Source organism: Homarus americanus, unplaced genomic scaffold, assembly GCF_018991925.1.
Source record: "Homarus americanus isolate GMGI-L3 unplaced genomic scaffold, GMGI_Hamer_2.0 scaffold5804, whole genome shotgun sequence".
NCBI classification, from domain to species: Eukaryota; Metazoa; Arthropoda; class Malacostraca; order Decapoda; family Nephropidae; genus Homarus; species Homarus americanus.
Window position 1 is genome coordinate 98439 of NW_024754827.1, and position 26670 is coordinate 125108.

A 26670-nucleotide genomic window follows, 5' to 3' on the forward strand; every position below is an offset into this window, starting at 1 on the left:
AAAAGGATTCACTAATGGGTTGTTTTGTTAAAGATTATGGCGTGTTAAGGGCCTGATGAGAGTAATTTAGTGTAAGAACCTGATAAAAATAGTGACTTTTGTTTTAACATTAAATTAGGTCAGGTCAGGTCAGGTCAGGTCAGGTTAATTCACTATTGTTTTATCCTCAATTATCGCCACCACAAAGTCTAAATCAGTGGTTTCAACACTTAGCTTCGTCCGGTCTGGCCTCACAAAGAAAGAAAGAAAGAAAGAAAGAAAGAGAGAGAGAGAGAGAGAGAGGCTATTGTAAGACACCAATAATGAATTAATTAAGATTGACCAAGGGTTCCCGCCAGAATAAACGACGGAGACCTGACGGATGGTGTCGGATGGTGACGGATTGTGTTGCACGGATGACAATTGCTGGATAACACGACGGATTGTGCTAAGACGTTTTGTCTCTCTCTCTCTCTCTCTCTCTCTCTCTCTCTCATCTTCCTATCTCCCTCTCTCCCTCTCATCCTCCTATCCTCCCTCTCATCCTCCCTCTTATCCCCTCTCATCCTCCCTCTCCCTCCTCATCCTCCTCCCTCCCCATCTCATCCCTCTCTCCGCCTCATCCTCCCTCTCTCCCTCCCTCTCCCTCTCATCCTCTCCCCCTCTCATCCTCCCTCTCTCCCTCCCTCTCACCCTCGGTCTGAGACACTTTTAGATTGACATTACCGCTGACAGATATTGTGGTACTGTGGCTCGTCTTATGATATGGTGGAGTTGTTTCTGTTTGTCTTCTTGTTTGTCTTCTTCGTTTGTCTTCTCGTTTGTCTTCTTCTCGTTTGTCTTCTTCTCGTTTGTCTTCTTCTTGTTTGTCTTCTTCTTGTTTGTCTTCTTCTCGTTTGTCTTCTCGTTTGTCTTCTTCTGTCTTCTTCTCGTTTGTCTTCTTCTCGTTTGTCTTCTTCTTGTTTGTCTTCTTCTCGTTTGTCTTCTTCTTGTTTGTCTTCTTCTCGTTTGTCTTCTTCTCGTTTGTCTTCTTCTCGTTTGTCTTCTTCTTGTTTGTCTTCTTCTCGTTTGTCTTCTTCTCGTTTGTCTTCTTCTTGTTTGTCTTCTTCTTGTTTGTCTTCTTCTCGTTTGTCTTCTTCTCGTTTGTCTTCTTCTCGTTTGTCTTCTTCTCGTTTGTCTTCTTCTTGTTTGTCTTCTTCTTGTTTGTCTTCTTCTTGTTTGTCTTCTTCTTGTTTGTCTTCTTCTTGTTTGTCTTCTTCTTGTTTGTCTTCTTCTCGTTTGTCTTCTTCTTGTTTGTCTTCTTCTCGTTTGTCTTCTTCCCGTTTGTCTTCTTCTCGTTTGTCTTCTTCTCGTTTGCCTTCTTCTCGTTTGTCTTGTATAGAATATTAAAACACGTAAGAGGAGGAAATGAATAGAGAAATAGACAAAAATGGATGAAAATGGAAATAAGAAAATAAGTAAAAAGAAAGTATATTAGAAAAAAAAATTAAAGTGAAAGGTGAAACAGAAGAATGAGAAAGAAAGGGAGGGGGAAAGTTATGGAAGATAAAATAAGAGAAAAGAGAAAGAAAGTGAAAGAGAAACGGTGAAAGTAAAAACAAATGGGGAAAGTTGAGTTGATATGTAGAAAAGAAAATAAGAGTAGAGAAAGTAAGTAAAAAAAAGACGAAGGAAAAAAGTAGAGAAAGTAAGACATATGATGAAAGTTAGGATGAGATTTTAGGCGTAGGTAAACCAGAGAGAAAGGGAGAGAGAAAGGAGAAGAAAGGTGGTGAAAATTAAGACAAATTGTAAAAGTGAGACGAGTGGTGAAAGGAAAACAATTAGTGAAAGTAGGACAAGTGGTGAAAGTTGGGTTTAGGGAGGGAGGGAGAAAGGGGAGGGAGGGAGAGAGGAAGAGGAGGAGGATGAGGAGGAAGGAAGGGGAGGAGGGTAAGGAGGGGGGAAGAGGAGGATGGAAGGAAGGAGAGAGGAAAAGCAGGGGGATGGAAATAGAAAGTAAAGGAAAGGAAAGGAAGTAGGAGAGAGAGAGAGAGATTCTGCATGATTCGGCCAACTTTAAACGTGAGACAAACTGCTTATTGCCCATCGACCGAAGATATAGTCTACCCTTCACTCCTTCCCAGCTTCTCTCACTCCCTTCCTTCATTCCTCCCTCTCTCCTTCCCTCCTTATCTCACTTACTCCCTTCCACCCTTCCTTTCTACCTACCTTCCTCCCACTCTCCCTTCCTCCTTCCCACTCTGACTACCTCCCTCCCTACTTACCTCCTCCTCTCTACCTACCTCCTTCTCTCCCTCAATCTCTCCCCCTCTCTACCTACCTCCTATTCTCCCTCAATCTCTCCCCCTCTCTGCCTACCTCCTTCTCTCCCTCAATCTCTCCCTTTCTCTCAGTTACCTCCTTCTCTCCCTCAATCTCTCCCTCTCTCAGTTACCTCCTTCTCTCCCTCAATCTCTCCCCCTCTCTACCTACCTCCTTCTCTCCCTCAATCTCTCCCTTTCTCTCAGTTACCTCCCTTCCTCTTTCACCGATACTGTGTCCAAGTTTTTCAAAGATGCTTCCAAAAGTTTTACAGACACGTGCTGGGTGTATAAACCTGTCCTATGAGTATAGAGTTAGGGGGAAGTTCACGTCTAACTTCGTGTAATAGGTAAAGCCGTGAGAGAGACAGAGAGAGAGAGAGAGAGAGAGAGAGAGAGAGAGAGAGAGAGGGAGGGAGAGAGAGAGATGTACACATAGATCCCCCTCCCAATCCTCGCTCTTGTGTACGGGTCAAACAGTCACGTCTATAAACAATGGTAAAAAAAAAAATATTTGTGATTTGTTTTGCTTTATTGTTTTTGTTCGGCTATATAAAGACAACAGGTTACCATACATATTGTTTTGAGGTTGATGATTTCTTGTTAGTTTTTTATTATTATTATTATTATTATTATTATTATTTATCATGGTTCTCTCTCTCTCTCTCTCGCTTAACCATCACACACACACACTTGTTCCCCTCTTACGCCCCTGTCCGTCCCTCCCTCCTTCCTTTCTTCTTTCCTCCTTCCCTCCCTTCTTTCTTTCCCCCTTCCCCCCCTCCTTCCTTCCCTCCTTCCCTCCCTCACCATAAATATGATCAGAAGGATAAAGCCTAGATAATTATTTGGCCTCTGTGTACTAATCTTAGTTAATCATAATTTAGCTATACTAATTCTTCCCAGAATAATAAATTACCCTCAGTAGTGGAGTTATATAATTAGGGGTCGTAATTATTGCAGTGTGTGTGTGTGTGTGTGTGTGTGTGTGTGTGTGTGTGTGTGTGTGTGTGTGTGTGTGTGTGTTATAATCTACTGTAATTTACCGATTAGTTGTGTACTAATTAATTTAACGACTATAACCTGTTTTAACTGCTGAGTATAAACAATTTGTTGACTCAAGTTAATGAACAATATATATGAATTTATATCCATATTACATAAACTATTTTTCCGTATTATATAAACAGTGTATTGAAGTCAGTCATTTTATAAAGTATCTCTTTTATATAAACAGGTTTATTTTTTACTTAATTCAGAGTCATAATAAAAAAAATCCAGGTATCGGAATTTTTCTTACATAACCCGGAAAAAAAAATCCTGTTTCTTTTTCATTGTAATTTCGTGAGATTTTTTTCTTCTTATTCTTCTTACTTTGTTAATGGTAGACTCTCAAGAGCTTTTAGGGATAATTTAAGCTGGAGTAACTCACTCTCTCTCTCTCTCTCTCTCTCTCTCTCTCTCTCTCTCTCTCTCTTTCTTCCATTTATTTGCTCTTCTTCTCTTTCCATTTATCTCTCTCTCGGTCCCACATTCTCTTTATCTCTCTTAACCTTTTACTTTCACCCTTACTTTCTATTTTTACTTCTCTTACGCTTTGCATTTTAATCTCTCTCTCTCTCTCTCTCTGTATTGTGAACCTTTATTCAGATTTTCTTTTATCTTCTCTATTTCTAGTTTTATGAAAGAGGTTTTGTTCTATTCAGGTAAATAAACAAAAAGAAAGTTTTTTTTGTCAATTTCGTACGAGAATTATAAACAGGTTTGGTTCGGTTAGGTTTGGTTAGGTTACGTTTCGTTACGTTAGGTTTGGTTAGGTTAGGTTAGGTTCGGTTACGTTTGGTTACGTTAGGTTTGGTTAGGTTACGTTTGGTTACGTTAGGTTTGGTTAGGTTAGGTTAGGTTAGGTTACGTTTGGTTACGTTAGGTTTGGTTAGGTTAGGTTTGGTTAAGTTAGGTTTGGTTAGGTTTATTTTATCTTGCATATCCATTCCCACTTTTCTCCTTATTTATCATATTTCCTTCGTGTTTATTTACCCTACCCTTCCTCCCCCTGTACCAAGGGTCACAAACAAGACAGGTTCAGGCCTCTTAGTCTTGACCCTCCCCTCTGTGTCACGCTGTCACTCACGCTAAGACTAATTTCATTGTGCTTCTTGGCGTCCGTTCCTACCTGTGATATACGAGGCGTCTTGTTATTATGGCTGAAAATACACGCTCTGGTAACTCCTCCGCCGCTGAGTTACCAAAGTAGGTTACGTTCGTTGTTGTTGTTGGTGGTGGCGGTGGTGGTTGTGTTTGTTTCTGGTCATTGTTACTGTTATTATCGTTGTTCTTCTTTATTATTATTATCAATATAAAAAAGATATGGGATGAAGGAGAGAGAGAGAGAGAGAGAGAGAGAGAGAGAGAGAGAGAGATTAACAAGAAAAATGACAAAGAGAAAAAGACAAAAAGAAATAAAATTAATGACACAGAGAAGAAAGAACGAAACAGAACATAAAGATAAATAATAAAGAAAGTAATATAACCAGAAGGAAAAGTAAATAAAAATAAAACAAGAGACGATACAAGGCACACCAGGGTTCACTCAGGTAACCATCTCAGGTGCGTCCGACGGAGGCGTGATGGGGCACTTAGGTGTTGCACGAGTCCACCGCCTCACCACCAAACAGGACCTTCCCGATCCCCATTCACGTCTCCTAGTGTCTTAAGCGTTCACATACACTTCCCCAAGTATGTCTTACGGTCTTTAAGTGCCCAGCTGAGAGTGGAAGCCGAGGCCCTCTTGAGTGCAGGCGTAAAGGGGGAAGAGAGTGAGTGTGTGGGAAGGTTCCGTTGACAGCATTTAGACTCGGGTTCATCGGTGCACGAGAAAAACAAAAGCAACTCGTGTGTGTTCAAGAATCGCAAACCTCTGCTGCCAGGTAATGAATCTATAGCAGCGAGCAGGTACTCCCCGACGGCCCACAGGTGGTTCAGAAAATGGATTGGCGAGGACGGGGGAGTAGAGGGGGGAGGGGGGAGGATGGCTCAGGTAATGTGGCTGTGAGGAGGGGAGAGGTTGGTGGGAGGGAGGAGGAGGAGGAGAGGTTGTTGGAAGGGAAGAGGAAGCTTTAGATTGGTGGGAGGGAGGAATAGGGAAGAGATTAGAAGGAGAGAGGTTGGTGGGAGGGAAAAGGAGGAAGAGGAGAAGGAAAGAGGAGGAGGAGGAGAAGGAGAGAGGAGCAGGAGGAGGAGGAGGAGGCCGCCACTGTTGAGGACTACCTAGTAACTATTATGACGTGTTACCCATGTGTGTGTATACCTGACGAGCACCTGGGGCCTCCGAGTCTCTTAATGCCGCACCATAACAAAAATAAAACACAACACCTATACGAGAAATCAGCTACGTCAGGCGATCACAACCTACGCCAGACGAAACTCTCAATTACCATCTACCTACAACTGGGAAACTTTCACATGATACAAATATTATATCTGACGAGGCGAGTTTTCCCTTCTTCTTTGTCGTTGATTGATGGAAACTTTCTATTTTCTGCAGGTATTCACAAATGACCCTCCTACCTGTACCAGCGTCAGGGTACAGACAGGTAAGTGGTTTGTCTTTCCCAGCAACACAGACAACAGACTCAGGTAAGTGGCTGTTATATCAGACTAATGAGAAGTATATAAGACACATATATAGTCCAGGTGTCTCAGTAATGGTGGTGGTGTTTCATTTGGTGTTCTCAGGTGTGTCTCACTGTTGTGTTGGTGTTGTTGTCACTCTCTCACTCACTCACTCTCTCACTCGCTCACTCCCTCACTCACACACTCACACACTCACACACTCCCTCACACACACACACACACACACACCCAGCTTGGTCTCCCAGTAGGAATAGTTAGGAACTTTGCCCATGCCGTAATTCTGTACCCGACGCGGTTAGGCCAAGTTGCTACGTTAACGATATCCAAAACAGAAGTGTAATTGCTTAGTTTAGGTTAGTTGACACCTGGGGAGTGATCAGGACCCGCCAGAACCAATGAAGTTGTTTTGGTACACAACAAACTCGCTTTATTCCAGGTGTCTTGCTTCTTGTATTGTTGGTTGTAATAATAATAATAACAAAAACAACAACACTAATAATAATAATAATAATAATAATAATAATAATAATAATAAAATTAATACTAGTACTACCACTGTTATTATTATTATTATTATTATTATTAGTATTATTGTTATTATTATTATTATTATTATTCCTCTGAGAGAAAACGAGATTAATGACGATTTCTTTCCCTTGATAGTTCGGTAAATGTTGCGCCCGCACATACGCCCGCACGCACTCACTCACTCAAGTACCTTCTACCGTAGACAACATAAGAAGTAATCGTGACCCATTATTTCACACTATCCTTTCTAAAAGCTTATCTCTCTTTACTTTCTCTCCATCTTTACTTTCTCTCCTTTTTGTGAATTGGTTTTCACTTTTCCTATTTTTACCTTCTAATGCAAATCGAATTTTCACTTTGACTTTCTTTTCATTACTTTCTTTTTTTAACTTCCACTTTTGATTCAGCTTTATACTTTCTCTCCTCTACTTTCTCCTTTGTCTTTATTTACTGTATTACATCAACCATATTTAAAAAAGTATTTCTTATATTTATCTATATCATCAAAATTCATTTATTTTTTATCTTCTCTCCATTATTATCTGTTTTGCCTCTTACCTTCATTCATTTCTATTATCTTCCACGAACTAATAACCTCTTCTCTCTTTCTTTATTTCGTATTCTTCATTCATTTGTCCCTCACCTCATTTATTACCACCTTCCTCCATCTACTCACTACTTCTCCTCACTTTCCTTATTCATGTTATTCATTATTCACTCTTTTTCCATCCACCTTCATTCATTACTGCCATCTCCTATCAACCAATTAACTCTCTCTCTCTCTCTCTCTCTCTCTCTCTCTCTGCTTCTTCTCATTCTGGTTTGTTTATCAAGCGAACTGATTCATTGCAACATGCTAATCAACTTGGCGCGGGAAAGTCTGCAAAAAGTGGAACCCATGCATATTAATGGGGGACTCTGGATGGGAGAGGGGAGAGAGGGGAGAGAGGGGGGAGAGGGGAGAGGGGAGAGGGGTGGGAGGGAGAGAGAGGGCCTACGCTATAATTTCATTATCACCTAAAATATCAGGGCTTGTTTGCAGGTCATTCTGTTGGTGGTGTAGTGGAGGAGATGAGGAGGTGGGAGAGGAGGGGTAGGAGGAGGTAGGTGGGGAGAAGAGAGGTGGGGAGAAGAGAGGTGGGGAGAAGGGGAGTTATTGGGGGAGAAGAGGTTAGGAAGGGAGAAAGAGAATGAGATAATAATTGGAAGCATCGAGAGAGACGAAGGAAGAGTAGGCATAGGTAGATAGGAAGAGGGATAAGAGAAGAGAACTAGTTAGGAGAAAGGGAGGTATGGTAGGTGAGGAGAGGAGGGATAGGAGACGTTAGGGAACACCTCATCATTATTTAGTTCCAGTCAACAACAAAAAAAAGTTACCTAATCACTTTACCTTTTTTACTAGATTAATTATGTATGTATGTATGTATGTAAATGTATGTATGTATGTATGTATGTAAATGTATGTATGTATGTATGTAAGTATGTATGTATGTATGTATGTATGTATGTATGTATGTATGTATGTATGTATGTATGTGTTTTGATATTTTTCCTTTGTTCTCTTAGGCTTCAGAATGGTTAGAATCGAAGGCAAAAATCTCTTGTCTCAGCCCTGACACACGTCCATCCACTCACACACGCTCTCTCGTCACACCACGCCACACCCTGCCGTCACACCACGCCACACCCCCACCAGTGTTGTGTACCAGAGTGTTACGTAAAAACCCACACGACTTAACAAAACAGATACCAATATGAAGGCGACTAATATATTTACTATATATAAGTGTCGGATAATAGCGTTCGTTTCCAAAATTCTTCAGCCATATATACTATCATCAAACACTACTGACACTATACACACTATAAGTATACACTATATACACTATAAGTATACACTATATACACTATATTATATAAATTAAGTGCACTGTGATATAAATTGCCCTTATAATTAACCCTGTATGTATGTCATGTATTTTGATTATCAAATTTGAAATGTAATTTGATATCATCTCTTATCATGGCTTGATCTATGACCTCTTAACATGACCTGGCCTATGACCTCTTAACATGACCTGATCTATAACCTCTTAACAAGTTTTGATGCTAGTAATGATCACAAAGGCAGGGAGTTATAACCTAAACGCGACAAAGAGAGGACTCAGATCACGACTAACTTAAATGTCGATTCCACAAACAGTAGAAGTATGAGAAATAAAATGGATGAAATCAGGGCGTTGGTATGTACTGAAAAAAAAAAGATAAAATAGCATTGACTGAAACATGGATAAACCTAGACTCACGTGAGTTACCTGTCGAATAATATATAAAAGGTTAAAAATTATTCCATGCCGATAGACAGATTAGGAAAGGGCTTTCGTACATAGCAAAGTCTGTATAGTAGGCGACTTTAACTTTAGTCAAATAGATTGGACCGACCTTAGGGGATTTCAATGTACATCACAGAGAGTGGCTTGGTTCTGCAGGGAATGAACCAGGTGGAGCTGAGGCACTGGTTTTTTTTCTTACTTAATGTTCTGGAACAAATAATTAAACACCCTACACGCGTTCCAGATCGACACGATCAACTTGCTAACATTCTTGATCTTTGTTTTACCTCTAACCCCTCACACTATTCATACTCAAATTCAGCCCCCTTAGGTCTTCTGATCACAATTTTATTTCGAATTAATCAGACTGGTGATCAGCTCTCCTACTGCACCCATCTTTAGTCATCAGAAACAGAGGATTTTCTTGAAACATTCCAAGATGTTTCCTGGTCAACATGTAGCCGAACCCACCCGGGGTAATAATATACTAGATTTAGTTCTGCCAGAGAAAATATTATTAGTTATGTCGAGGTAGGGAACTAACTAGCTAAAGGCACCCACAATGAACCGAGATTCAAAGAAGAACTTAAATGTCAGTCGCAAGGAAAATTACGTTAAAGTCACGGATTTCAGAAGGGCAAACTTTGATAGGTTGAAATGGCAGCTGAGAGAAGGGGTATTACGTTTGGGGGTGAACTACGTGGCCTCACTTTACCGCGTGACCTGACAACGCTAACCTCACAAAATATGAAGGCTGAGGATGACCCGTCTACGAGATTCAGGGTTGACGAGTTCCACAACATTTTAGTCAGACAGAATATACCATACAGAAAACTCAGATCAAACAACACTGACCCCAAATGGATATATAATTATTTAAAGAATATTATTGGACAAAGGAAGGCTATAGGTAGGAGAATAAATCGCGGTGAAGTCTACCTCCGAGATTATTATAAGGTATTGTAGGTAAATTACTGGAAGCAATAATTTCAAACTCAATTCGAAATCACCTGGAGAAGCACAAGTTGATCAATGATTCCCAACATGGCTTCACAAGTGGGCGTTCATGTGTAACAAATCTATGATCATTCTTTTTAACTGTTTTCGAATCACTGGACAACGGACACGATTATGATGCGGTATATACCCCGACTTAAGCAAATCCTTCGACAGAGTCTCCCACGAAAGACTAATACGTAAAGTGGAGGCTCGTGGAATTGGAGTAGATAGTCTAAAATGGATTAGGGCGTGGTTACTGGACAGGAAACAGCGAGTAAGCATTAACGGCACTAAATCCGATTGGGGTAGAGTCACTAGTGGAGTACCCCAAGGCTCAGTACTTGGACCATTACTATTTATTGTATAAATAAACGACATAGATATAGGCGTAGACAGCAACATAAGTAAATTTGCTGACGACACTAAAATAGGGCGCGTAATTAAATCTGACGAGGACTCCGCAAAATTATAAGAAGATCTAAACAAATTTTTTGCTCGGTCTGAAAAATGGCAGATGAAATTCAATGTGGACAAATGTAAAGTACTTAATCTAGGAGATGTAAACAGAGAAACCAGATATCAGATGAACAACGTTGTTAAAGAGAAATTCGACTGAGAATGATTTATGAGTAATGATAAGTAGGAATCTTAAACCAAGTCAACAATGTGTATTTGTTCGAAACAGGGCTAACAAAGTACTTGGGTTCGTACAAAGGAGTGTTAGTTACAAGACTAGCGAGGTTATCATAAAACTATATCTTGCGCTTGTGAGACCTCACTTGGATTAGGCAGTTCAGTTATGGTCACCGTACTATAGAATGGATATAGAATCCCTAGAAATAATTCAGAGGAGAATGACAAGACTAATCCCGGGCATTAGGAACTTTGATTACAGAGACAGATTAAAGCATTTTAACCTGCACTCCCTCGAGAGACGTAGAGTGAGGGGCGATATGATCGAGGTGTATAAATAAAAGTCAGGGTTAACCAAAGGTGATATAACAAAGGTACTCAAACTATCCAACCAGGAACGAACTCGTAGCAATGGCTTTAAATTAGACAAATTTAGATTTAGGCGCGAGATAGGTAAACATTGGTTTGAAAAGAAGAGTAGTGGACGAGTGGAACAAGTTACCAAACATCATCATTAACTCGAACACGCTGGATAGCTTCAAACATAGGTTGGATGGATATATGAGCAATAGGTGATTGGGTGTAAACGGGACTGCCCAGTATGGGCCAATAGGCCCACTGTAGTTTCCTCCATTCTTGTGTTCTTAGGTTCTTGTTAATAACATGAGCTGACCTATGACCTCTCAACATGACCTGACATAAAACTGAATACCATCAATACCTTACTACAGAAACATCACGAAAATAATAACATGATACACAATTTTTAACTTCAACTGAAATATAATCTTTGTTTTGTATTTTCATCTATCAAAAATGTAACAAAAACGCTCACAAATATATATGGTTCCTACATATTGATATACACAAAATACATACGAAAGGTCAACCCCAGATGCCTCTTGCTATTGTATCAAAGACCATGACCTCTGACCTTTTACAAACTGTATACTCTGACCTTTGAGCGAAGTATTAAAATTAAAGTCAGCAACAGTAGATAGAACCTGTGTTGTGGGCCTTGAAAATAAATAAATATAAAAACCAATAAGTATTAAATTCTGGGGATATTCAATATTTTGGGGTTAAAAAATTTACCACCCACCTGATAAATTAATTAACCTTTGTTCACCTGTGTTCACCTGTGTTCTATTTCTACTAGATAGGGTTAAATAGGTCTAAGATTATATATTCTGAATAAAATACAATAGTTCTTCTGGAAAATATGTCATTATGTTATGTTATTCTCGGTTCTTACTTTTAATATTAATTTTTACTTCTTTCATTCCCTTTCTATGTATACTCATTCTCTCTCTCTTTCCATTCGTTATTATTATTATTATTATTATTATCATCATTCCTTTATGTTCTCGTCTTCTTCAAGTACCTTTGTTATTGTATTCTTCATTCTCCTCCTCTTATCCTCCTTCTCTTCCTCATTCTCCTCTTTAACCTACTCCTCCCCCTTTCTTCTCCGCCCCATCCTCCTCTTCCTTCTTTTTCTCTCTATCCCCTCACCTTCTCCTGTTTATCTTCCTCATTCTCCCCCTCCTCTTTCTTCTTCTCCTCCTTCTCTTTCTTCTCCTCCTCCTCCTCCTCCTCTTTCTTCTTCTCCTCCTCCTCCTTCTCTCACTTTCTAATAAAACTCACCATTGTTGTATTTCCTTATCGGGTTTTATACACATTACCATGGCAGCCGGAGGGGGGAGGGGGGGTGCCACAGGGGGGGTTGTAATGTATGTGTGTGTGTGTGTGTGTGTGTGTGGGAGACAGTGACACTCCACCACTGACCCGGCAGTAACAGATACTTACACGTGACAAGAAAGTAACACATAAGAGTACAACATCCTCCCATGAACGAACGCCACTGCTGTCACAAGGCGAGCGAAAGTTTGTCTGACTTAAGTTCCCATGTTATGTCATATTGGGACACAGGTGAACGCCAGGTGTTAACGTAACCTGTGTGGACATTGTTTTTAATTCACAGTCAGAATATTATCCCCATTTGACTTCAATTTAAAGATATTTATTGTGTTTTTCTTTGTGATTTTTTTTTTTTATTATTTTTTCGATAATCATTTTATTGCCACAGGTTTTATATGGGTTTAGCCGTCCCATTTTCTTTACTTGTGTGATTGTGTTTTGTCCTGAATTTTCGTGGAGAAATCTTAAATCAACACACACACACACACACACACACACACACACACACACACACACACAACCTTCCTAATATAATCTAATACCTGTGTAAAATAATCGAGAACCCACTAAATTAATATAGGACCCCAAAAATTAACCTAAGACCCCTGGCAAATAATCAAGACTCCTGGAAAATATCATAGGACCCCCCCCAAATAATCCAGGATACTCGAAAATTATTTAGGATCCACAGAAAATAATTCAGGACTCACCAAAATGACGTAAAATATTAGAAAAAAAATGTTTACAAAATTTAGCAGCCAGACCTAGATGTTGGCACTATGGACTGGACACAACACTACCTCCATCGTCTCTCCTTCAAACTACCTCCATCGTCCCTCCTTCATCCTTCTTCCTCCTCTTCCTTTCTCATTATCTTAGCCTCTCTCTCCCTCTCTGCCTTACTTCCCTTTCTTCGCCCCTATCTCCCTCCCTCCCTCCCTCCTTCCTTCGCTCTGACTTTCTTACCTCCCTTTCTCTTTTGCCTCCCTTTCCTCCTTAGCCCTTCCTCCCTCTCCTTAATAGCCATTCTTCCTCACTCCTTTCTCTCCTTCGGTTACTCCATTCCTTCCTTCCTTAACTCCTCCTTATCTTCCACCCTCCTCTCTCTTCCTATCTCCCATTCTTCCTCCCTCCTCTCTCTCTCCTGTCTCTCTTCTTCTTCCCCCTCTCTCTCCCACCTCCCTCTCTCTCCCATCTCTTCCTGCCTCCCTCGCCCGGCCAGGATATTTGATAAAGGTGATACTGGCTCACTGAGAGATAAGATAAGACGCATCGACAGAAAATATAATCAATAGTTTTTACTGATAACAGAGAGGAGACGATACTCTTAGAGGAATTTTTTCTTGTTTTTTTTTTTCATTATTCGTCTAAAGTTATTTTTTTTTCTTTGCGATGGAGAACGAGAAAGGTAAATTTAATGATACTTTTTATATCCTTGAGTATGATGATTTAGATTTTTGAGTATGATGATTCAAAATTTTGAGTATGATGATTTAAAATTTTGATTATGATGATTTAAAATTTTGAGTATGATGATTTAACTATTTCAGTACGATGATTTAACCGTTTAAGTATAATGGACTTTTTTATTGTGATAATTTAACCTCTTGAGTATGGTGATTTAACCCTTTGAGTACAATGTCATCATACACAAAGGAGTATATTATCGGATTAAAAATGTTAAAGCAAAGTACTTAAAGGGAAAATCATTGTACTCATACAGTTAAAACATCATACCCAAGGGATTATGAGACACACACACACACACACACACACACACACACACACACACACCACCTCATACTCGACCACAACCAACATTCCTCCTCCTACGGTCCTCCTCCACCACCTCACACTCCTCCTCCACCACCACCAACACTCCTCCTCATTAGCTGGGGGGAAGGATACTAACAAGACTCACCATCAACAAATACTGGCCAGGAAGGAGCACCTCACCTGTGGGCCTTACCTACAATTAGCCACAAGTTGTGTCGCCCGAAGGTGGTAGTAATTTTCCACCGAATTTGGGGTAACTACAGAGAAATGCACCTGTGTGTTTTGCACTAATTAGCTTCACCTGTCTATTAACTTCCCTCATTGTGTCGTGGCGGGCGAGAGGGTGTGTGTGTGGTACGGCAGGTAAGGTGGGGGTTACATTTTGTTTCCGTGGTGCTTTAGTCAGCTGTTGTTCTATTGGTGGTGGCATTGTTGTTTTATTGGTGGTGGCACTGTTCTTTTTACTAGTAGTGGCAGCGTTCTTATACTGGTGTTGTCTCGTTCTTTTATGGCACTCCAGGCGGTTGTGCACTGTTATCTGGTTGTTTAAGAGTGCATACCTACTGCTGGACCCTCGTCACTAGTCAGTAACCCTCAACTCCCCCCCCCCACCCTCCTCGTGCCTGGCTGCCAGAGTCTATTATACGAGTCAGGTGTTTGGTAGTAAAGGGGAATAATACCAACACCTGTATGATAATGTTACCTGGCGACAGTTGTTTTACCTGTACTTGTTAACAAATTAGTACCTTTGTTGATTTTGTGAATGAAGTTTCTAACGGTGAATCATTATGGAGGGAGGGTGGAGGAGGGAAGATGGTGTCCGGAGTGGAAAGGGTGGAGGGAGAAATTGAAGTTAAAATGTTATTACTGATCTTCAACAACTAAAGTCTTAAAGCGCGTAAGGTTAGGTTAGGTTAGGTTAGGTTAGTAATTACATTGACTAGTCCACCAATCAACAAGTAAAGATTATCAGTGTGTCAGCAGCAGATTAGTGTCAGTGTTTTAAGTAAGACGCCAATAATTGTTACTTCTTGAGTCGTAAGTTCAGTGTTTGATTATAAAAAGTTATGAGACTTGACCAACACAATATATACACCAGGACCTTCTCTTCTCTCCATCAAGGACGACCTTCCCCTCCACCAAGGACGACCCCTCCATCAGGACGACCTTCCCCTCCACCAAGGACGACCCCTTCCATCAGGACGACCTTCCCCCCTCCACCAGGACGACCCTCCCTCCACCAAGGACGACCCCCCCTCCACCAAGGACGACCCCCTCCACCAAGGACGACCCTCCCTCCACCAAGGACGACCCCCTCCACCAAGGACGACCTTCCCCCTCCACCAAGGACGGCCCCATTCCCTCCCCTGCTCTCCTCTTTCCTGTCCTGCTGCTGCCCTGGACTGGATGAGGGTAATGGTGGGTTAAAAATTACCAGCAGAGTCTGTTAAGCCAGGTGGGGACTTCCCTAGAGGACGCCATCGTACATCCGCCCGTGTGGCAGCCAGAGGATGGGCGAACCTTCCTGCGGGTGTATCAAACTCCATCCACCTAGCCTAACCCCCATCCTCCTCCTCTACCCCATCCACCTTCTCTTCCACCCCATGTTTCCCTCCATCGTATCCTCACTCTCCATCAAATTCACCCCTTCACCACCATCCTCACCACTCCACCCCATCCTCACCACTCCACCCCATCCACTCCTCGACACACACGCCCTAATATGACCCTCCTTGATGATTCCTCCACCTTCCTCGTGCAGGCAGCTGGCAGCTTTCCCGCCCCTCTCCAACTCAGTCCTACACACACTGTTTGCAGCTGTGTCATCCATCATCCTCCATCCTACTGTCTCACCCACCCCCTGTCTCACCACCCGACCCTACTGTCTCACCCACCCGACCCTACTGTCTCATCCACCCCATACCCCGCCCAGTACACACCTTCTACCATACTCTCATACCACCCACCATACTTCCCTTAAAATGCTATACTTGGGCACCATGATAAATATGATGGTTATACACTCAGTAACAACACATACACCTCTACACTCAGTAACAAGAGACTCATATATACACATTCAGTAACAAGAGAGACATGGACACAAAGCTAGACAAGAGAGAGAGAGAGAGAGAGAGAGAGAGAGAGAGAGAGAGAGAGAAAAGAGAGAGATAAGCCACACTTGGCTTCCATAAATTAAGTGTTACAAGTTTACTCACAGTGACCAGATGAGACACTAATCCAGAGATACTGTTCCTGTGGGGTGACCGGTCCTTATTACCCACCCGCCCGCCTACTTACCTCTGATAATGTCTACAAACTTTTGTTGCTAAGAGTCTTAACCTGACCTGACCTGACCTGACCTGACCTGACCTAACCTAACCTAACCTCTCATAATGTCTACAAACTTTTGTTGCCAAGAGTCTTAACCTGACCTGACCTGACCTGACCTAACCTCACCTAACATTAACCTAACCTAACCTCATCTAACACGACCTGACACACGAGTAGGTTAAGGGTGTTGTGGTGGGAGTGTTGTGATGGGGGTAATGTGGTGGGGTTTTGTGATGAGGGTAATGTGGTGGGTGTTGTGGTGGGGTGTTGTGGTGGGGTGCAGCGGTCGAGAGGAAACAACACTCGCCTCCTTTCTGAAAACTCGCTGGTTCGAACTCGGGGCGCCCCTAGTCCACCCAGCTATAAATGGACACTTGGCGTTACAGTTGAGGAAGTAAAGACGATCGAGTACTGTGCCAGCGACTCTTAGTATACAATGTTTGGCCTCCCATAGTATCCCTAATGGGTTGTTAAGCCTACGACCCAGTGTTACTCTTACGTTAGTTTGTCTGTTCGTTCGTTTATCCGTCCGTCCGTCCGTCTGTCTGTTTAAGCCTCCATATCGATCAATAAGTCCTCCTCGACGATCTCTCTCTCCCATGACAAACTCCCTTTATCTCCCCCATGACAAACTCCCTTTATCTCCCCATGACAAACTCCCATCCCCCATGAAAACTCTTATCCCCCATGACACTCCTTTATCTCCCCATGACAAACTCCTTTATCCCCCAGACAAACTCCTTTATCCAACCCCCCAACAACCACCCCAACAAACCAATCCCTTTATCTCCCCATGACAAACTCCCTTTATCTCCCCCATGACAAACTCCTTTATCTCCCCCATGACAAACTCCCTTTATCTCCCCCATGACAAACTCCCTTTATCTCCCCCATGACAAACTCCTTTATCTCCCCATGACAAACTCCTTTATCTCCCCATGACAAACTCCTTTATCCCCCCCATGACAAACTCCTTTATCTCCCCCGACAAACTCCCTTTATCTCCCCATGACAAACTCCCTTTATCTCCCCCATGACAAACTCCACCCCCATGACAAACTCCTTATCTCACCCTTATCTCCCCCCATGACAAACTCCCTTTATCTCCCCCATAACAAACTCCTTTATCTCCCCCATGACAAACTCCCTTTATCTCCCCATAACAAACTCCTTTATCTCCCCATGACAAACTCCCTTTATCCCCCGACAAACTCCTTTATCTCCCCATAAAACCCACCAACCCACCCCAACAAACTCCCTTATCTCCCCATGACAACTCCTTTATCTCCCCATGACAAACTCCCTTATCTCCCCCATGACAAACTCCTTTATCTCCCCCATGACAAACTCTCCCCATGACAAACTCCTTTATCTCCCCATGACAAACTCCTTTATCTCCCCCATGACAACTCCTTTTCTCCCCCCATGACAAACTCCTTTATCTCCCCCCATGACAAACTCCTTTATCTCCCCCATGACAAACTCCTTTATCTCCCCATGACAAACTCCTTTATCTCCCCATGACAAACTCCCTTTTTCTCCCCATGACAAACTCCCTTTATCTCCCCCATGAAAAACTCCCTTATCCCCCCATGACAAACTCCTTTATCTCCCCATGACAAACTCCCTTTTCTCCCCCATGACAAACTCCCTATCTCCCCATGACAAACTCCTTTATCTCCCCATGACAAACTCCTATCTCCCCATGACAAACTCCTTTATCTCCCCCATGACAAACTCCCTTTAACCCCATGACAAACTCCTTTATCCCCCCATGACAAACTCCTTATCTCCCCATGACAACTCCCTTTATCTCCCCCATGACAAACTCCTTTATCTCCCCCATGACAAACTCCTTTATCTCCCCATGACAAACTCCTTTATCTCCCCCTGACAAACTCCTTTATCTCCCCATGACAAACTCCTTTATCTCCCCCATGACAAACTCCCTTTATCTCCCCATGACAAACTCCCTTTATCTCCTCCCCATGACAAACTCCTTTATCTCCCCCATGACAACTCTTTCCCCCCAAAAACTCCTTTATCTCCCCATGACAAACTCCCTTATCTCCCCCATGCCTTTATCTCCCCATGACAAACTCCTTTATCTCCCCATGACAAACTCCCTTTATCTCCCCCATGACAAACTCCCTTTATCTCCCCATGACAAACTCCCTTTATCTTCCCCATTAATAAATTTTACATTGTAATTTTTTGTCATATATATAAAACCTAATTTTTCTCAGGACAAAATTCTGTCTGTCTGTCTGTCTGTCTGATGTGCCTGTGTGTCTTCTGTGTCTGTCTGTCTGTCTGTCTGTGTTTCTGTCTGTCTGTGTCTGATGTGTGCCTGTCTGTCTGTCTGTCTGTCTGTCTGTCTGTCTGTGTGTGCCTGTGTGTCTGTCTTTGTGTCTGTCTGTCTGTCTGTCTGTCTGTCTGTCTGATGTGTGCCTGTGTGTCTGTCTTTGTCTGTCTGTCTGTCTGTCTGTGTTTCTGTCTGTCTGTGTCTGATGTGTGCCTGTCTGTCTGTCTGTCTGTCTGTCTGTCTGTCTGATGTGTGCCTGCGTGTCTGTCTGGCTGTCTGTCTGTCTGTCTGTCTGGCTGTCTGTCTGTGTGTCTGTCTGTGTGTCTGTCTGTGTGTCTCGCCAGTGTCCCGGCCGAGTGGGGAGGACACACACATGCTGGAGGAGTTGGCCGTGTACCAGCTAAGGTTGGCACTGAGGCTGGGCTGAGCAGTTAGGAGTCTGACTGTAGTGATGGGAAGTTCTGCATCCTGAATAACTAAGTAGGGTAGGGTAGGGTAGGGGGGGTAGGGTAGGTAGGGTGGGGTAGGGTGGGAGGTGGGAAAAGGATATTCATTTAATTTACAGATTAATTAGGCCAGGTTAGATTAGTTAGTAAACCCCAAACGAATGGAATACCCCCCCCCTCTCTCTCTCTCTCCCCCCCTCTCTCTCTCACGTCACTTTAATGGTAGACGCTATATTCCCGCCGTAACATAACACCGCCTTTATATCATTATAATGCACACAACACTGAAACAGACGCCACCTCGCCCACTAATATATTCAAACATGGATCTTTTTAACCCATCATAAATCCAGGTTAAAATTCTTACAGTTAATTTACCAGTTACATTTGGGGTCAGGAAGAGTTAATTATATAGAACTTAACAGTGTTTGATGTGATACGTTCAGTTTGATAACACAATCATCAATCTGCCAAACCGGAACATCATAATAAACACACACACATACACACACACAACACACACACACACACACACACACACACACACACACACACACACACACACACACACACACACACACACACACCGACCACCTGGTAACCAACTAAAGGGTCACACACATCATCTCTAGCCAGTGTCCTCCTCTCTCTCTCTCTCTCTCTCTCTCTTACTCTCCTTCTTCTTCCTTATTCGATCGATGTTTTGTTTCTTTACTTCTCTTTGCTTTCTCTAACTCCTTCCTTATTCACTATCTCTTCCCTCCCTTTTCACTGCATCTTTTCCCTCTCTTTACTTCCTCTTCTTATCTCCCCTTCACTTCCTCTTCTTCCTCCCTCCCTTACTGCCTCTTCTTCCTCCCCTACTGACTCTCTTCTCTTCCTCCCTTACTGCCTCTTCTTCCCCTCTTCACTGCCTCTTCTTCCCCTCTTCACTCCCCTCTCATCTCCTCGTGCAATATTCTTTTTCCCTGTTGGAAGCCAGGGGCAGGACAAAAGGAGAGAGGATGGATGATGAGACATGTAGTGATTTCCTTCCTTCCTCTCCTACACGTTCCTTCTCTGCTTCCTTTATCGTCTATTTATCACCATTAACTCTCTCCTTCCTTCACCCCTTCCTTCTTCTCTCTCCCTCACGTCAACATGTCAATCCTCCCTCTCACCTACTTGTTGATAGCCGTCATGTCATCGGACTGTGCCTGTTCCGCTATTTACAAGATCCTTCCCTTCTGCCTATCATTATTTATATTCATTCTAAGTCATTTTATGTCTAAGTCATTTTATGTCTAAGTCAACCCTCAATGAACATCTGTACTGATCTGACTGGTGGAAGTCTGTCGTTTGTGTGTGTGTGTGTGTGTGTGAGGCATAGGAATATCTTCTCCCACACACACAAGCACACACACACGCACATTTTCCTTTCCTCCTCACCCTTTCATCCTCCCTCCCTCCCTCTCCTCCCTCCTACTCCTTCCCCCCTCCTCTCTCCCTCCTCCTCCTTTCTGCCCCTCCCCCACCAACCTCTTCCTCCCTCCTCTCCTCCTCCCCCCCTCCCCCACCTACCTCTTCCTCCTCCCACCCTCCCACAACACGGTTCCTTAACCCTGCAGACGCTTTTACACCGTGTTTTGTTCCGCAAGTACCAGAAACTTTCCCTTTTACTCTACCGCTACTTTACTGCCCCTATTATTTACTCTTTTACTCTACCGCTACTTTACTGCCTCTATTATTTATTTTCTTTCATGGTGTAATTTGTATTTTATTTTTTTTTTGTTGTTCTAAAAGTATTTTGTCACTCTAAAACAGAGTACAGTGCTTATTCAAAATCATTCCACTAAACATTGCAATTAATTCTTCTTCTTCTTCTTTCCCTTCATGTTAGTCTGCCCTCTCCTCTTCCTATCTCCATTCCTTTATCCATTTACCACTTATTCTCTCTCTTATTGCGCTCTGCTTCCATCTCCTCATTCGCTCTAAATATATTGTTATTAATTTCTCTTTTATCTTTCTTGTTGTAAATAATTGTTATAAATCTCTCGGTGTCGTTTCCTCTTTCTTCCTCTTCTTGGATTCTTCTTCTTTCTTCCTTTTGATATTAATCGCTTGTTTTTCCTCTTCTTCCTCCTCTCCTTCTTCTTCTTCTTCCTCCTCCCTCCTCTTCTTCTCCTGCCTCTTTTTTATTCTCTTCTTCTTCTTCCTCTGCCTGTTTCACCTCTTCTTCTTCTTTCTTTCTTCTTTTCTTCACCTTCTCTCTCTATGCTTCTCTTCACTGTGCACCTCCTATATCCTCTTCTTCTCCTCCTCCTCCCACTTTCTTTTTCCTCTCCTCCCTCTTCTCCTCCTCTTCACTGCACACCCCCTCTTCCTCTTCTTGCTATAGTCATGTTTACTTTAACCTCTCTCTTGTTCTCCCCTTCCCTGCCTCACCAACCACCTTGTAATACTTCTCTCTCTCTCTCTCTCTCTCTCTCTCTCTCTCTCTCTCTCTCTCTTGTCTGAGTTGAGCTCGCCGTCAATTTCACGTGGTTTCTGAAGTTCATTTAACATCGAATACAAGGGTTCGATCTGTTCTGGTAGCTATTATGACGGGAATGTGTGTGTGTGTGTGTGTGTGTGTGTGTGTGTGTGTGTGTGTGTGTTTACATCGTCAAGGTCCTAGATGATAGGTTAAATTAGGTTGTAGGTTTAGGAGACTACACAGATTCAGTCTTTCCTGTTATTCACCCTCCTCCTCCTCCCTCTCCTCCTCCTCCTCCCTCCTGCATTCCTTCTCCTACTCTAATCCGTTCTCTTCCTCACTATTCTGTTCCCCACCTCCACTTCTTCATCTTCCACCCTTCTCCTCCTCACCATCCCTATTCTTCTTCCTCCTCCTTCTCCTCCTCCTCGTCCTCCACCTCCTCCCCCTCTTCTTTGTCCACTCCTCCTCCTCATTCTTCACCCCCTCTTCCTTCCACTCCTCCTCCTCCGACACACCTGACAACTTAAATTACCCGGTACCTGTAGAACACCTTGCTCTTCCCTCAGTGTCCCACGCCTATAGTACCTTATGATGTATTGCTGAGGAACTCTCTGAGGTATGGAGAGAGAGAGAGAGAGAGAGAGAGAAAGAATGGTGTGACTGCTGTTGTGTGTGTGTGTGTGTGTGTGTGTGTGTGTGTGTGTATTAATCTCCAATTAAACCATACACAGTAACCTACTATGGATTACCTGCTTTAATTATTAGGACTTCTGGTTTAATAAATAGTTTTGGGTGTTGAAGAGTTTTTGAGTATAATTATTAATGTTTTTTTTTGTCTTTGATTATTATTATTATTATTATTATTATTATTATTATTTATTATTTATTGTTATTGTTGTTTTAGTTGTTGTTGTTATTATTATTTACATTATCTCTATTATTCCCAACTTTATCACAGTGACGTAGGTTCTCTCCCTTCCTATCAATACTCTTCCTGTTATTTAGTTTCTCCCTCTTCCATTCCCTCTACCCTTTCCTTTATTCTCCTTCACACACCTTCATCAATGTTCCTTGTTATTCCTGTCCTACAACTGTTCACTTACGCCTGTCACCACGTTCCGTCGACCTGCTGTAGGTTTAGAGAGAAACACAGACAGACAGAGACAGAGAGACAGACACACAGAGAAATAGAGACGAGAAGCATAGACAGAGAGAGAGAAAGATAAAGAAGAGAAGTAATACCAATAAGAGAGAGAGAGAGAGAGAGAGAGAGTTAAACAAACACAGAAAGAAAGATAAAGAAAGAAAGAGAGAGAAAGAGTGATATTACATTACTTCGTTATAAATTCTTTTTTTTTTTACCCAGTTAACACAACCGAAGACATGTACTGTACTACCTTGGTTAGCCATCAGTGTAGGGAGAACTGTGCCTCTGTTTACTGTACGATACAGAGCTGAATTTAAGCTCCACCGGGATATATAAAACAAGCTTAATTTAGAATGACTATAGTTTGTTCTCATAACAGAGTAGAGGTTACATAGTGAATAATCAGAGTATTAAAGTGCATTGATAGTAATGGTCTGGATGTATAATATAAAAGCAAAACCATGAATTATTATAAGTAGACCAGCTTGTAGTACGACATAAACACACACACACACACATTTTTAACTTAATTCTAAATATACATGATGAAATCTGGTTACTGCAAGGTTCATAAGTTAATTTTTGTCCAATTTACTGAAGATGTGACGACTTATTTGACCTAGTTTAGATCTTCCAAGTTTCGTCGTTCCAAGATGTAGTGATGATGTCAAGTTGATATGACGTCAGTATTAATCATGTCATTCTGGTATAACTGACATGACCTTAATGAGGCGCTTGACGTTTATCACCTTAATATTGTAATCACGTCACTTAGGTATAATTCACATGTTATAAATAAATAAATATTCACATGATATAAAAAAAATAAACAAAAATAATAATAATACAAAAATAAATAAATAAATAAATTCAATAAGAGACAAATCACTTAGTATAAATAACATAACACCAAAATAACATAAGCCACGTTACCCTGACACAACATAAACCTGACCTAAATAGAGTGTTGGCTCACCTCAGTCGTCTCACTCACACACATAATTCAGGTCACCTTAATGGAGGACAACACTAATAACGCCCAGGTAGATCACGTCACCTGGCTTAATCAACAGCAGGTGGGATTACCATGATATTAACCTGGTCTAAGACGTGAGGCCTTTGAGTTGGTTCTCCTCTCCCCCTCCCAAGAGAGAGAGAGAGAGAGAGATGGAGGGATGGGAGGGGAGGGGGCTGGAAGGGGAGGTGAGGCTGGCAGGGGAGATAAGGCTGGCAGAGGGAGGTAAGGCTGGCAGGGGTGAGGCAGGAGGGAGGCTGGCAGGGTGAGGTAAGGCTGGCAGGGTTGAGGTGAGGCTGGCAGGTGAGGTAAGGCCGACTCCCCCACACAACTTTGAGAGCGTCAATTGAGCACAAAGTTGAAGACTTGCTGTCTGGTGAAGCCTATCGCATACCTGAGAGAGAGGGAGGAGAGAGAGAGAGAGAGAGAGAGAGAGAGAGGAGAGGAGAGAGAGACGCTCAACCTCCAGGAAGAGAACTCAGGACTGGACTGTTGAGTCACCCTGGCGAACTTCCTCCTGGTGGGGACTCGGCTCAACATTAGTGGCCGCGTTCAGCTGCGACTCTGTGAAGGGAGTTTCTGATTACTTGAGTGGAGATATTGGTCTTGTACTTCCGAGACGTGGAGGATGAGACGACCTGGAACGGTGTAGTGTTTGTGTGTGTGTGTGTGTGTGTGTGTGTGTGTGTGTGTGTGTGTGTGTGTGTGTGTGTGTCCTCAGGTAAAGCGTTATACTGGCACCCCTTAGTTCTATAGAGTCACACTGGCACCCTCCCGGCTCTATAGTCACACTGGCACCTGCGGTCACACTGGCACCTCCCGGCTCTATACACTGGCACCTCCCGGCTCTATAGCGTCACACTGGCACCTCCCGGCTCTATAGCGTCACATCACCTCCGCTCTACGTCACACTGGCACCTCCCGTCAAACGTCACACTGGCACCCTCCCGGCTCTATAGCGTCACACTGGCACCCTCCCGGCTCTATAGCGTCCTATAGCGCACACTGGCACCCCCGGCCTATAGCGTCACACTGGCACTCCCGGCTCTATAGCGTCACACTGGCACCTCCCGGCTCTATAGCGTCACACTGGCACCCTCCCGGCTCTATAGCACCTGCACCCGGCTCTATAGCGTCACACTGGCACCCTCCCCTAGGCATTATTCTAAGAGCACCATTATATCTTGGAAGGTAATTAACCCAACTTGTAATTATATAAAACTAATTCTATAAAAATTAATGATTTATTCCATAACTTATATTCTCGTTAAAGTGAATTAATAAAAAGTCTTTCTATGGTGATTTACATTTATCGCAGCAAGGACAGTCTTAGTATAACCTTGATTTAATATTGAAGTGTAATTACTGATCATATACTGTTTAATTTCTGATCTTGCTATCCCTCTCCTACTCAAACCCTCCCTCCCATCTTCTCCCTCCCCCCCTCTAATATGTGTATATATTCTCCATGTTACATATAGAACAATTATAATAGGTGGCACTAAGAGGCTCAGGCTCTCATTTGACTCAGCCCAATCAATGTTGTTCGTATTGTTCACTCTGTATCTTTATGACAAACTGTTTCAATATCAGGCTCCCACCCACCCCCTTCCTTTCAATCCTCTACTCCTCCCACTTCACCCTGTAAGCTCCCCTTATCCTCCTCCTTTTATTTTACCTCCCCCTCTCTCCTACTTCTCTTCCCCTCTCCTACCCTCCCCATCTTTCCCTCCCTCCCTACCCTCCCCATCTTTCCCTCCCTTCTCTACCCTCCCCATCTTCCCCTCCCCCCATCTTCCCCCTCCTCTCCTCCCTCCCTCCCCCACCCTCCCCATCTTCTCCTCCTCCTACCCTCCCCATCTTCCCCTCCCTCCTCACCCTCCCCCATCTTCCTCCCTCCTCCTACCTCCCCATCTTCCCCCTCCCTCCCATACTCCCATGAATTATATCGTATCCAAAACCTTTAAACTGACTCCCTGAAACACGCAGTTGGTGTTTCAGGTATTGAGTTAAGCGTCTGTTGGCCCCCTAAAAAATTCAACCGATTATTTTTCGCGTGAAATCCTCGCTGCAATGGGGTATTAAACGTGGTGATTTGCATAGACAATTGCTTCAGAATGTTGCATAAATCTGTTGTTTATTACTATAGTGTTCGAGGCCAACTGTACAGCTCTAGTTAAAAAAAACGATAATAATACTAAACACTAATATAAAAGGTTCCATCTATGAAGAGAACAATTCATCAAAGGTCAAACTCATTAACAGGTCAATTACTTTACCGTCTAGTCATTATTAAATACTAAACCTCGGAAATTTGACCTGTAATATTGAGTTCCTACCCACCCCACCCCATCGGAATAACTCTACGGAAACTACTCCCCACGTTTCACTTACTCTACATTTCCATCGTTACTAACCACTCAACTACGAGCTACACTAACGACCTCGTAAACTCTATCTACTGTCCCCTAACTTATAAGAAGTGTTGGTGAAATATTTATGCGTCTATTAGTCCTGTACAAAATGTAAGGTTAAAGACGTTCCTGTGTGTGTGTGTGTGTGTGTGTGTGTGTGTGTGTGTGTGTAGTCCTAATAATGAAAACCATGACAACTTTCAACACGTTAACTTCAACCTAAAAAAAAATTCCAGAAGGATTCAGAGAAATAATAATAGTAATAACAACGATAATGATAATAATAATAATAAACATATACATGACAAAACCTGATAAATGAAGGAACAGAACAAAATAAATAAACTTAATAAACAATATTAAAAACAATTCTATAATTATTTTTCACTATATATCAGTTAAAATAGAATAAATATTTAATGTATTCCTTTCACTCTAAGTCAGTGTGAAAAAAATATCCCATTATATTATTAAAAACGATTATATCACTAATTATCCAAAATAAATTATCCAGCAGAGAATACCATTAAATTATTTTCTGGATTATAGGTAATTTCGCATCAAATCCTTCTCTTAAAGCTTGTACGGATTATCGGTAGTTAATGAAGAAACAGCCTCACTGATCTGCTAAGGCGATTATACCGAATTATAGAAAAAAACAAAAAC

The 26670-nt window shown here is 42.3% G+C and overlaps 1 protein-coding gene across 1 annotated transcript; it reads right to left on the reverse strand.

Moving 5' to 3' along the window:
* Positions 1-737: 737 nt before the first annotated feature.
* On the reverse strand, positions 738-15432 carry LOC121856119 (cilia- and flagella-associated protein 251-like). The gene is made up of 2 exons (XM_042351441.1): positions 15321-15432; positions 738-1351 (listed from the first exon to the last, which is right to left on the reverse strand). Exons 1-2 carry the CDS (start codon positions 15430-15432, stop codon positions 738-740), a joined length of 726 nt encoding a protein of 241 aa, XP_042207375.1.
* Between the last annotated feature and the right edge of the window lie 11238 nt (positions 15433-26670).